This window comes from Amphiura filiformis, chromosome 2 (genome assembly GCF_039555335.1).
Source record: "Amphiura filiformis chromosome 2, Afil_fr2py, whole genome shotgun sequence".
Lineage (NCBI taxonomy): Eukaryota > Metazoa > Echinodermata > Ophiuroidea > Amphilepidida > Amphiuridae > Amphiura > Amphiura filiformis.
In genome coordinates, this window is record NC_092629.1 from 51,888,585 (window position 1) to 51,902,332 (window position 13,748).

The following is a 13,748-nucleotide window of genomic DNA, read 5'->3' on the forward strand; positions in this document are numbered from 1 at the left end:
TTTGTGTTTATGGTAGGGGAGGGTGGTTACGGAATCTCTGAAAGGTACACCTTTTTTGTTACAATAAAAGTCGCAATGTGGACTTAGCCGCCCTATAAACTGGACTTTTTCGGGCTGATTTAACGGTTTAACATGAAAATGTGGTTCATTTGTTAACTTTTAACATTGTGGGAACAAAATAACAGGAATCTGGATGCCCACCAAGTAAATTATTTTCCCACCCTGCATGTAAATTCCACTTGCCCATAATTATTGCCACAAAATTCCCACCCAGTAAATTGCCAACATGGATAACATAATCTTGATAATTATCACCAAACAAGTACAATGATGACATTGAAATAACTGTTACTATTTGTCATTTAAGTCATGCATCTATTCATAACATTTGCCAATTTATTCAGTTCCAACTTCGAAGCAGTAAAATATCACACATTACACAACGGTATAAGAAGCTAAAAATATTTTTGAGCAATTTCTACACAAACCAAAAAAAAAAAATCACTGAGCTCATAATATACTGGGGTGGGGAAGTCATAGAATTTTAGATCAAAAAAGGGGTTATAATTTGTTAACACGCATTCTTTTAACGTCACAATCAAAATGTGCATACAATCTACATGTATAGCTATATAATGCAAAAATGTTACACGTACGATAAAAATTTTAACGCGCTCATCGCACTTTCTTCGCCCATAGCTTTTGGCGCGCTCTGCGTCGTATAGTTCCGGCAATAAATAATTTATCTTGAGTCTGTGAAAGGGGGGGGTGTCATAAAAATTCGATCCAAGATAGGGGGATCGTGTTTATTTTTGCCCACGATAGGGGGGTCATAAAAATGACTCCGGTCACCGATATATTTGGGACCCTCCTCCTATCAGAAGATAATGCCAGCCGCCTTATAAACCCTATCGAATAAACTGCATCCGCAACGGTATAACAGTTTAATATTGACATGTCTCTACCATCCATATCTATCACCTGTTTTATTATAATCATGCGAATTGCTCCGCGCAGGCCTCTTGGATGGAGGGCTGGATTTTAAGTACTAGTATATGAGGACAAGTGACGAACTATAGTTTTAAACATGATTTGAAATAAATCGAGATTTTCATAGCTAATGAGTATAATTGTCAGCTGAATTGTGATAGTAATTTCCCTGTTCAATTACCCCCTTCCACTCTACCGACAGTATTTTTACTTCTTTATTGTTTTTAAAGTAGGCCTAAATCCTTATCACTATTTTCCTCTGTTGTCTGGCCACGAGCCTCATTAAAGAAGACTTTTGTACTTTTGGAACCTGTGCAATGATAAACATGCACGTATTTTTTTTTGTTGGGGGCTTTGGGGCGCCAGCCCCCCGGGGTAAAAGCAGGGGCGGCCAAAATGAAGGGGCGGCGGAAGAAGAAGGGGCGGCAAAAACAGGGGCGGCAAAAACGAAGGGGCGGCAAAAAGAATTAGTAAATAAAAAAGGGCGGAAAAATTTGATAAAGCATAAAAATTTGTGAAACAATGGTACTATACATCAAAGTGTGCTTTTAAGGCGCTAGCGCCTGAAACATTTTTTTTTTTTGCTCTTCACTTTTTCAAACGACCGAGAAAAAAATGGGTCAACCTTTTCGGGCTGTTAAGGAAGGGGCGACAAAATTTAATTTCTTCAGCCCTTAATTTTCTTCAGCCCCCCGGGGTTGGGGCGGCCACGGTACGCCACTGATAAAGATGAACCCAGGGGCGTAAATTGCGGAACGGCGTGCCACAAATTGCTTGCTGACCATTACACACCCTTTTAGGCCTGCCAAAATTGCTTGTCCCCAACCCTACCCCTCTCGCCCTGGTGAAAAATGCTACTCCCGACATACAAAAAAATCTTTTACACTTCTTTAAGGGATCTGGAATGAGCGTTTTGAGCGTTTCGACAGCATTTTTTGTGGGACATGAGAGCACATCAGACCTATCGAATTGCATTCTGAATACGAAGAATATCTTTCTGATATCAAATAATTTTCATTTTTTGAAATTCACGATATAATACAAATTTTATGACAAATTATTACAATTTGATATTTTTCACATTTTGATATATAACAGTCCTCGAAGTAAATTTTATAAATCTAATGACATATTCTTAAAGTGTATGTAGCTGGGAGGAAAAGCCGACGATCAATTGAAAATTTTACCTTTCGTAATGAAGATATGGATTTTTCCCCAAAAGACCTATTTTTTTTTGGTGTTTTGGGATAACAAATCCATATCTTCAATACGAAAGGTCAACATTTTCAATTGATCGTCGGCTTTTCATCCCACCTACATTACATTAAGTATAAATCATCAGATTTATAAAGTTTACTTCGAGTACTGTTAAATATCAAAAATATCATTTTTTAATCATTTGCCATAAAATGTGTATTACATTGCGAATTTCAAAAATTAAAATTCTTTGATATCAGAAGGACATTCTTCGTAATCAGAATGCAATTCGATATGTCTGATGTGCTCTAATGTCCCACAATAAATACTGTCCAAACGTTCATACCCCACCCCTTAAGAGCTCTTAAGAGGCCGGTCAAGTTCAGATCTGTCGGAACATGCTTTTCAATAGGGAATAAATGCTAACCTCATCGTGACATCATCCAAGCAGCAAAGTTCGTTTCCCATTGAAAAAGCGTTATCCGACGGATCTGCAGTCGACCGTTCTGTTGAACATGGCAAATTGTTCGGAAACTCTTCGGTTCTCTTCGGTATGAAGCCTTTCGTGCGTAGTCTAGCTATTTACTTGTCTAACATATCATGTGCGGTCTTGCCTGTGAGAAACACTTGTCACAATATTTACATATTGATACGATTCATCTTCGGTGTGAATCCTATGATGTGCAGTCTAACCACCTGTCGGTGAGAGATTTTGGTTGGAATATTTACATTGTTATGGTTTCTTTTTTATATGAATCATGTCATGCACAGTCTTGTTTACTTGCCTGTGTGAAACTGATCTTGCAAAATTTACATTGGTAATTAAGGTTTCTCTTTTGTACAAACCATTTCATGTATAGTCTTTGCACATGCGTGTGAGTAACTCTGCCTGCAATATTCACATTGTTAAGGTTTCTTCCCTGGGTTTCTCTTTGGTGTGAATTCTTTCATGTTGAGTCTTGTAACCTGCCTGTGAAAAACTCTTCTTGCAATATTTACATTGGTATGGTTTCCTGTTTATATGAATAATTTCATGCACAGTCTTGTTGCTTGCCTGTGAGAAACTCTTGTTGCAATATTTACATTTATAGGGTTTCTCTTTGGTATGGACCCTTTCATGCTGCGTCTTGTGACTTAGTTGTAGGAAGCCCTTGTTGCAATATTTACAATGGTATTTACATTGGTAGGGTTTCTCGTTGTTATGAATCCGTTCATGTTTTGTCTTGTTAAAGGCCTGTGAGAAACTTTTATTGCAATATATACATTGGTGAGGTTTCTCTTTAGTGTGAACCCTTTCATGTACATTCTTGGCACCTGTCCGTGAGAAACCCTTGTTACAATATTTACATTGGTAAGGTTTCTCTTTGGTATGGATCCGTTCATGCGCAGTTTTATCACCTGCCTGTGAGAAACTTTTACTGCAATATCTACATTGGTATGGTTTCTCTTTGGTGTGAATCCTTTCATGTCTGGTTTTGGCACTGGCATGTGGGAAACTCTTATTGCAATATTTACATTGATAAGGTTTCTCTTTGGTGTGAATCCTTTCGTGTCTGGTCTTGTCACCCGCTTGTGAAAACTTCTTATTGCAATATTTACATTGGTATGGTTTCTCTTTGGTATGAATCCTTTCATGTACAGTCTTGGCAGCTGCCTGTGGAAAACGCTTGCTGCAATATTTACATTGGTAAGGGTTCTCTTTTGTATGAATCCTTTCATGTCTAGTCTTATCACCTGCCTGTGAGAAACTTTTATCGCAATATTTACATTGGTAAGGTTTCTCTTTGGTATGAATCCTTTCATGTGTAGTCTTGGTACCTGCCTTTGGAAAACTCTTGGTGCAATATTTACATTTATAAGGTTTCTCTTTGGTGTGAATCCTCTCGTGTATAGTCTTATCACCTGCCTGTGAGAACCTTTTATTGCAATACTTACATTGGTAAGGTTTCTCTTTGGTATGAGTCCTTTCATGTGCAATTTTGGTATTTGCCTGTGAGAAACTCTTATTGCAATATTGACATTGATAAGGTTTTTCTGTGGCGTGAATCCTTTCATGTCTAGTCTTGTTATGGGCATGTGAGAAACTCTTGTTGCAATATTTACATTGATAAGGATTTTCTTTGGTATGATCTCTTTCATGTCTTGTCCGGACACTTGTCTGTAACGGACTCTTGTAACAATATTTACATTGTTTTGATTGTTCTTGGGTTGGAATACTGTTACACTTACCACACGCTGATAATGCGTCGCAACAATCGTATTTATATAATTGAACCACATCTCCTGTAATAATTGTCTGTCGTATTTTGTCCAAATTTAGTTTCTTCAAACATATTGTCAGTCGTTTCTTAACTTTATCTTGCTGCTCATGTAATGGTTTCTCTGTAGTGATAATCCGGGCATGGATGGTCTCATCTTTGGTCCCAGATAACATCTTCCTGCAATAATCAATCGGAAAAATACAAAAAAAGCCATATTGTAACATTTGCTGAGGAGGACGCCCTCAAAAATTTTCAAATTCAGTTTTGTACACGATTGTAATGTGCTTTAGTATTAAACTAACATACCCTGCAAAAATTCAAGACTCTGGGTGCTGTAGTTTTGTTAAAATCCGAGATTTTGAATAAATTATTACAATAGAAGTATTACTCGAACGCGTACGCGATGTATAAGGGGTCCTCTCGCTATTCCGAAGGTCCGCCATTCCGAAGGTTCGCTATTCCGAAGGTTCGCTTTTCCGAACATGTAATTTTACCATTCGCTATTCCGAATGTAATTAAAGGTTCGCTATTCCGAAAAAATGGTTCTCTATTCCGAAGGTTCTCTATTCCGAAAATTCCCAAAAAACAAACAGGTTCTCTATTACGAAAACAGAAAGGTTCTCTATTCCGAATATGAAAAAAGGTTCTCTATTCCGAATATTCAAATATGGGTTCTTTATTACGAAAACGAATAAAGATTCTTTATTCCGAAACAAGTCTGCGTGTTCTCTACTCCGAATATGAAAAAAGGTTCTCTATTCCGAATATGTTATATGCAGTGGAATTCGTAACATCATGGCTAACCGAAAAACTTTAATTGGTTTCTTTTAGGGCCCTTTTGCTCCGTCATCAAACACATCTTTCTGTCAAGGCTAGCGCTAAAACTACAAAGGCCCCAGGGCCCATAATTATGTGGTCACTAATGGGCCCTACCCCGTAGATTTATCCTGCCCCAGAGGTCAAAGGTCACGAGCTCCAATTGCGGAATGGAGAACCTTTTTTTCATATTCGGAATAGAGAATCTTTTTTCATTTTCGGAGTAGAGAACACGGTGGCTTATATCGATATAAAGAACCTTCTTTCGTTTTCGGAATAGAGAACCCATTTTCTTATATTCGGAATATAGAACCCTTTTTCATATTCGGAATAGAGAACCTTTTCTGTTTTCGGAATAGAGAACCTTCGAAATAGAGAACCTTTTTAATTTTCGGAATAGTGAACCTTCGGAATAGCGAAACTTCGGAATAGCGAACCTTCGGAATAGCGAAGTTCGCCCGTTCATAACGCATAATGGCATGAGGGACGATAATTTTCAACCCGGTTTGGCATTTTTTTTTCAATTTTCGGGAAATTTGACCGAAAACTGGGCCTCCGGGTATAAAATGGGTTCAATTTGCTTCATTATTATATTTTGGTGTATCCAAGTGTGTAAAAATATTGGATCCAAAACTGGGCAAAACATAGTAATGGTAAAATTGAATGATTTAGGCCCAATACTTAGTGATCTTGCTATGAGTTTAAAAATATTGGACGAGACGTAAAAACTCATTGCTCGACCAATAAATATGGGCTCAATCGATCCAATTTATATCAAAATCTGTGAAATATGGATCCACTTTTGGGGTGTTTTTTCCCTTTTTCCTCCCCTTTAGATTCAAGTTTTTTCAGGGGGCACTATGCCCCTCTCCCCCACTGGCTATGCCACTGCTCTCTCCCTCGTTCTTTAACACGGGGGAGGGGGCTGCAGCCCCCAAAGCCTCCGGGCACGCGCCTGGGAGAGGTACTCAGTTCAAATGACCATACGGGGACGTGCCCTAAACATGGCCCCCTTTTAGGCAAATTTTGGTATTTACACTCTAAATTACAGGGATTTAAATTCAAATCCAAAAGACTTACTTTTAAAACTTTCAGAGACTGTAGTTAGGGACCAATCAATATAGGATTAAAATAAGTCTTTACAAAGTTTTATAAATTTCAGTCCCACAGGGATTTAAAATGCAAGTCCATTGGATTTAATATTCAAGTCCTTTAAGATTTACTTTTAAGCATATCTGGGATTTATTTCAAAATAATATAAATCTTTATGGGGATTTAAATATCGATATTAAATACAAGTCTGCGTGACTTCTTATCAAGCAATTCAAGTCTATTCACGGCAGTAATACCAAGTCAGGACTACTTCTTTCATAAAGTTCAAGCAATAGTCTGCAGCGTCAGTGATAATTCCAGTGCCACTGCAGTGGCCGAGTGTGATCCTTCATGGAAATAAGCTTACCCATTTATAAATTATATTATGTGTATAGCTAAGCTTATACAGCAGAAGCACAGATTACTACCTCGGCGATTGAAGATAATGTTCACATTATGTGCACAACAATGTAAGCTTTTTCATGGAAGTTATAGTCACTGACAGATTTAAAAATAGATTTTCTTTTTCCCGATCCCAAAGAAAATTTAAATCAAACCCTGCGTAAAATAAATCTCAGACTTAAAAATTTACAAGTCTCAACTAAGATTTAAATTTTAAGTCTTTCTAATTTAGAGTGTATGGATGGGTCAATTAGCCCAATTTGCCCCATTGCACCAATATTTTGGAAATTCCCCCCCAAAAAAAATGGGTTAACTTTTCTGAAAATGTTGACAAATTCCATGGAACTGAAAATTGGTTTATTGATTGGTCTACTTTGGTGCAGGCTACACGAAGTCGTCAGCGACTTTGGTGATATATTTAGCAAGGCTAACCTTCAATAAGGCAAATAATTCCTCTGCATTACACAACAGAACGGTCTTATCCGTGACTATCGTGGCAAGTTCTTTGAGGTCCGTATTCAATCCATCTCCGGCCACCTTGTTGTCCGTTTCAATAAGTAGGCCTATGACAAAGTTGTGGAAATACACTATAGACTGTATCAAAATGATTGGTACCGGAGGGTGGTGGGGTCTTCGAAAAAAAATTGTATGTGGGTGTGTAGCGCATACTTTCGGAAGCTGACTTTCTCTATACCTCATACTTTTTGCTGTTTTTGCAACCCATCCCCGGAAACCCATCAGTATATATACCAATTTTCAGCAAAAAGCACCCATAGAGCCATAATTGGGCGCTTTAAGGGCGCTTATGCCGAAATGCGCCAAATTGGGCGCATTGGTCTGCAGCCAAAAAGGGCTCTATTTATTCGGTTTCGTAGGACAGGTGTTTCAAATGGACAAATCATAATTATAATTATCAAAATGTGCAGAAGAGTCTGTAGAATTTTTTCTGCCATGTTGCCAAATCTGTAACCCGCGCGTTCTATTCCGTTTCCACGGCAACGGTCACGCTATTTAAGGTTTTTTGTTATCTAAAAATGGCACATTTAAACTAGCTTAAACTTGAAAACTAAATGGAGTAGAAACTTCATATTTGGCGTGCAGAACACAAAATATTTGAAATATGTAAACAAAATCATCGCTTAATCCAATACATTTAATTTATGGGTAAAATTACCATTTTTGGGGGATTTTTTACCAAAAATAGTAATTTTTACATGGGAAATTTTTTGAAAATTTGCATATGCATCTTGGAAAGTGTATCGGTTTACTAAGATGGATGTTTGGATCTAAAAAGTCAATCACAACATTTTCTGTGACCCATGGTTTTTGACCTATGACCTCTTGGAATTCATAAGTAGGCCTAAAATGCATGTTTTTAGTGAATTTGGTCATTTTGGGCAAAAATAGACCCTTTTTCATAATTTTTAGCAATATCTTGCATTACAAAAGTTTAAATTACACTTGACTTTATTGATAAACAGGGCTTCTTTAATTTTAGGCTATTGAGATAATTCAACAAGTATGCAGTTACCATGGCAACGGCCGTAAATGCTCATTTTTAAGCAAATATCTCCTGTAAAATATAGAGCTGATTTCCCAGTAACATTAACAAAAGATGGGCGTAAATGGCCGTTTCCATGGAAACTGTTGAATTCTCCTAATAGCTTAAAATTAAAGAAGACATGTAGGCCAATATCAATAATATAAAGTGTAGGCCTAATTCAAACTTTATAATGCAAGGAATTGCTCAAAATGGTAACAAATGGTCAATGTTTGGCAAAAATGACCATTATCAAAAACAAGCATTTTTGGCCTACTTATGAATTCCAAGAGGTCATCTAGGTCAAAAACTATAGGTCGCAGAAAAATTGTTCCGTAAGGCTGCGATCACATAATACGATATTCGCTATTCGCTATACGAAATACGCTCATTCGATCAGGCTGAGTTCACATCTAGCGAATACCGTATACTTCTATGTGATCGCAGCCTAAGTGATTTAGTACAGTGTACACTAAATCACTTATGGAACAATAATAGTCCCTTTGTTACAATACGTAAAGGAACTTACAGCAATAAAACTTGAAAGGCAAAAAAGATAAACAACCTTAATTTATATTCTATTTATATTGTATCATTAGTGGTGGGTTAAAGATGCTTCAAATTTCTTAGGGAACCAGCTTATTTGATGCAGTATGATCTCCTGAGCATTTTGACACCTTTTTCATCCAAATCGGCCAAAAAATGAGAAGGTGCCGGCCAAAACAAGTATTTGGACAGGGGAGGGGGGTCTGTTGGGGGGTCTGAAAATCAATATTTTCATCAATAATCATTATTTTATGCCTAATTCTGTTAAAGTTGGTATTGATTTGTATGTAGTTGATGTTTAGAATTCCATTTTTGAAAGTTGCATAAAAATTGGAGTTGTCGTTTTCTGAAAATGGCCATTTTACGTCCAAATAAGGATATGAGGGCGCTTCGCATTTAACTTGCAAACGATCTTTAAAGTGGAAATTTCATTAACGTATACATGTATGAAGATAATCATAGGTAGTACCTGCTCAAGAAATTTGAGCGATTTACATTGTACGGTTTCATTTTGGCAGCCATTTGAATATTTCATAGAACGCTGCCATTCAACTGTACAGGGGTCAATGCACTTTAAAATGTGTACGTTTCAATGGAAGGCTTCCTGAGAATATGAAAAATGGTGCCACGGTCAAACGAAAAGAAATATAAAGCCCAAATTTCTTGAGGATGTGGCACATGTGATTATCTTCATACTGACATCATTAAAATTTCATGTGAAAAGAATGTGCGCATGTTTTATGCAAAGCGCCCTCACATCCTTATTTGGACGTAACACGGCCATTTTAAGAAAACGACAACTCCAATTTTTATGCAACTTTCAAAAATGGAATTCTAGACATCAATTAAATGCAAAACAACACCAACTTTAACATAATTAGGCATAACATTATGATTATTGATGAAAATATTGATTTTCAGACCCCCAACAGACCCCCTGTCCAAATACTTGTTTTGGTCGGCACCTTCTCATTTTTTTTGGCCGATTTGATGAAAAAGGTGTCAAATTGCTCAGGAGATCATGCCGCATCAAATAAGCTGGTTCCCTAAGAAATTTGAAACATCACCCTTTTTAAAAGGCTGTTTAACCTACCCCTAGTATCATTATTCATGGTTTATCGCAGCTAAACGCTGAATTGGTGTGTAATTTACAATTATCATGATTTAAAAAGACAACAAGCTGCATGTGTCTGAAAGTATGTGCAAAGAATATCAAAAAGCATGTACATAAAGCACAAAAATCAGACCAATAATAAATTATTAATAATATAATAATGAGCGAGACCTCCTACCCAGCAAACACAAAACGTTTTCGACTTTTTTCGCAAAAGGTTAGAAAAGGTTGGCAGAAAACGTTTAAATGTCGGTACCGGATCATATAAAGGGTATAGGACGTTTTCATAACATTCAAAAACATTTTTATGATAACCTACTGAAAATAATCTAACACAAAGTCTTGACAAATATTTGGCAAAAAATGTTTGCAAAAAATATTTTACAATAACATTTTGTAAACATTTTAGATGTGTATTTTCATACGAAACGTTTTAATACATTTTCATGACATTTATATAACCGACATTTAATGTTATTAAAACGTTTTTATCTAAACCCAAACCCAAAATATAACATGTTTAAAATGTTTAAAAATGTTTAAGTTTGTTTGTGTATGGGTAGTACATGTATAGCCTGAAGTAGCCAAATCCTAAAGTAAGAAATGTTCACAGAGAAAGTGCGGACAGCAAGACCTGAACAATGGAGACCATTCCTTTCGAAGTTTTAATGTTTGTAGTCCCCAACAAACACAAAACGTTTTCGACATGATTCGCTGAAGATAAAGGTTTAGAAAATGTTGAAATGTTAAATATCGGGTTTATATAAAGGGTACAAAGGTTTGAGACACAGTGAACATTCTTTTTTGAAAATCTACTGCAAAATATTCTAACATAGCCTAATGTTATTTAAGTGTTGCAAAATATTAGGCGAAAACTGTTTGCAAAAATATTTTACAATATTAGCATTATAAAAATGTTCTTGTGTACTCATAAGGCCGTATAAAATTAAGGCAACTTTCAAAAATGGAATTCTAGACATCAATTACATGCAAAACAACACCAACTTTAACATAATTAGGCATAACATTATGATTATTGATGAAAATATTGATTTTCAGACCCCCCAACAGACCCCCCTGTCCAAATACTTGTTTTGGTCGGCACCTTCTCATTTTTTGGCCGATTTGGATGAAAAAGGTGTCAAATTGCTCAGGAGATCATGCCGCATCAAATAAGCTGGTTCCCTAAGAAATTTGAAACATCACCCTTTTTAAAAGGCTGTTTAACCTACCCCTAGTATCATTATTCATGGTTTATCGCAGCTAAACGCTGAATTGGTGTGTAATTTACAATTATCATGATTTAAAAAGACAACAAGCTGCATGTGTCTGAAAGTATGTGCAAAGAATATCAAAAAGCATGTACATAAAGCACAAAAATCAGACCAATAATAAATTATTAATAATATAATAATGAGCGAGACCTCCTACCCAGCAAACACAAAACGTTTTCGACTTCATTCGCAAAAGGTTAGAAAAGGTTGGCAGAAAACGTTTAAATGTCGGTACCGGATCATATGAAGGGTATAGGACGTTTTCATAACATTCAAAAACATTTTTATGATAACCTACTGAAAATAATCTAACACAAAGTCTTGACAAATATTTGGCAAAAAATGTTTGCAAAAAATATTGTACAATAACATTTTGTAAACATTTTAGATGTGTTTTTTCATACGAAACGTTTTAAAACATTTTCATGACCTTTATATAACCGACATTTAATGTTATTAAAACGTTTTTATCTAAACCAAAACCCAAAATATAACATGTTTAAAATGTTTAAAAATGTTTAAGTTTGTTTGTGTATGGGTAGTACATGTATAGCCTGAAGTAGCCACATCCTAAAGTAAGAAATGTTCACAGAGAAAGTGCGGACAGCAAGACCTGAACAATGGAGCCCATTCCTTTCGAAGTTTTAATGTTTGTAGTCCCCAACAAACACAAAACGTTTTCGACATGATTCGCTGAAGATAAAGGTTTAGAAAATGTTGAAATGTTAAATATCGGGTTTATATAAAGGGTACAATGGTTTGAGACACAGTGAACATTCTTTTTTGAAAATCTACTGCAAAATATTCTAACATAGCCTAATGTTATTTAAGTGTTGCAAAATATTAGGCGAAAACTGTTTGCAAAAATATTTTACAATATTAGCATTATAAAAATGTTCTTGTGTACTCATAAGGCCATATTAATGTTTTGGTTCTCGTCCCCTCCCTCCTCAATTTCTGGGATTTGTCAGATTTTTTAAATATTTTTTATATTTTTCAATTATTTTAGACTTTGGAATGATTTTTCATACATATAAATAAGTTTATTAGAGAACAAGGACCACTTCCAAGTCTTTTTGTAGTACTCTAGGGGTTTATCCCTCAGAATCTCACATTTGAAAAAAAAAAGTGCCTCATCGTTTCCTCGAGCACTGTTGGAAAAGACCGAAAACTACAGACAATGCTGATTTTACACTGAAAAAACAAAAACAAAAACAAACAAAAAAACACCTCCCTCCCTCATCAATTCATGAAAATCCTCTGGACGAGAACCAAAATATTAGTTTTATACGGCCTAATACAAAACCTTTTAAACCGTTTTCATGATCTTTATAAAACCCGAGAAGATGATCTTCTCTGATAAAACCAGACATTTACTGTTATAATCAAAACTTTTTACCAAAACTAAAACCTAAAATGTGTAACGCATGCATTTAAAACGTTTTGTGTTCTCGGTGCTACAACTATTTAAAGGATACACACGGCAAATTACCATGTGCTACCTTATAACTGCGCCTCTTAGATAATTATGGTATTATAAATAGAGAAGACAATAATTATAAATAAAAATAAATTATTATAGGCCTACCTTGAACAAGAGCTAACAAGCAGATGCTTTGAAATTCCACAGGCTCGACACTATTCGGACACCCGAATATGCTCACTGCACGAAGACACGGCGTTTGAGAAACAGAAAAAAAATCGATGTATGCTACGATGTCGATCTCAGTGATACGAAAACTCATTGGCATGCACTCTACGTCAATTTTCACCTATCAGCACTTGTGAATGAAAGGAATTTAACTTTGCCGGAAACTAACCATTCTAGGTTATTGATTAGGCGTAATGATTATTGATCTAGCGATTACCAAACAAAACAAAGATCAAAGTTCACGTGTAATGTGGCGCAAGCAAATAATTATCGAGACAATATAATTAAGTGACCCAGCACGAGAAAATGAGGCATTTCAAAAGAGACGCGCTCTAGAATTTTATCATACATGTATATATAGATAATAATTATGTTTGTATGCTGTATACATGCGCGTATATATATTTTTTTTTGTGGTGGTGGGCTTTGGGGCACCAGCCCCCCGGGGTAAAAGCAGGGGCGGCAAAAAAGAAGGGGCGGCGGAAGATAAAGGGGCGGCAAAAAGAATAACTAAAGTAAAAAAGGGCGGTACTTAAGGGGCGGCTAGGGGCGGTTTTGGGTTGTGGTGATTAGGGGGTGTAACACCTGTTAAATTGTACGTTTAAAAAAAATTGGTGAAAAAAATTTCAGCCTCCCGGTTGGGGTTACCTCCATGCTCCAGGAACCCCGGATCTAGCATGGGTCCTTGAGACCCCCCCCCCCGGCTCCCGGCGTACAAGGAATTATATTGTAACCATCATAATAAGTTAAGGTGGTATTGTGGCATTTTGGAAGTGCTCTTATTATTTGAGAAGGGCAGAGAACACTGATCAATATGTCTTTTGTTTGAAGCTAATCGGACCGTACAGTTTTCATAATAGGCCCT

At 36.3% G+C, this 13,748-nt stretch overlaps 1 protein-coding gene across 1 annotated transcript; it reads right to left on the bottom strand.

Moving 5' to 3' along the window:
• Positions 1 to 2,470: 2,470 nt before the first annotated feature.
• Positions 2,471 to 12,967, bottom strand: LOC140136244 (uncharacterized). Its single transcript, XM_072157970.1, has 2 exons — positions 12,821 to 12,967; positions 2,471 to 4,625 (listed from the first exon to the last, which is right to left on the bottom strand). The coding sequence occupies exon 2, from the start codon at positions 4,619 to 4,621 to the stop codon at positions 3,086 to 3,088; it is 1,536 nt and encodes a 511-aa protein (XP_072014071.1). The 5' UTR covers positions 4,622 to 4,625; positions 12,821 to 12,967; the 3' UTR covers positions 2,471 to 3,085.
• Positions 12,968 to 13,748: the final 781 nt, after the last annotated feature.

What these genes read in the sequence shown, in the direction of transcription:
- LOC140136244 (XM_072157970.1), bottom strand. Translation starts at nt 4,621, where the DNA reads ATGTTATCTGGGACCAAAGATGAGACCATCCATGCCCGGATTATCACT.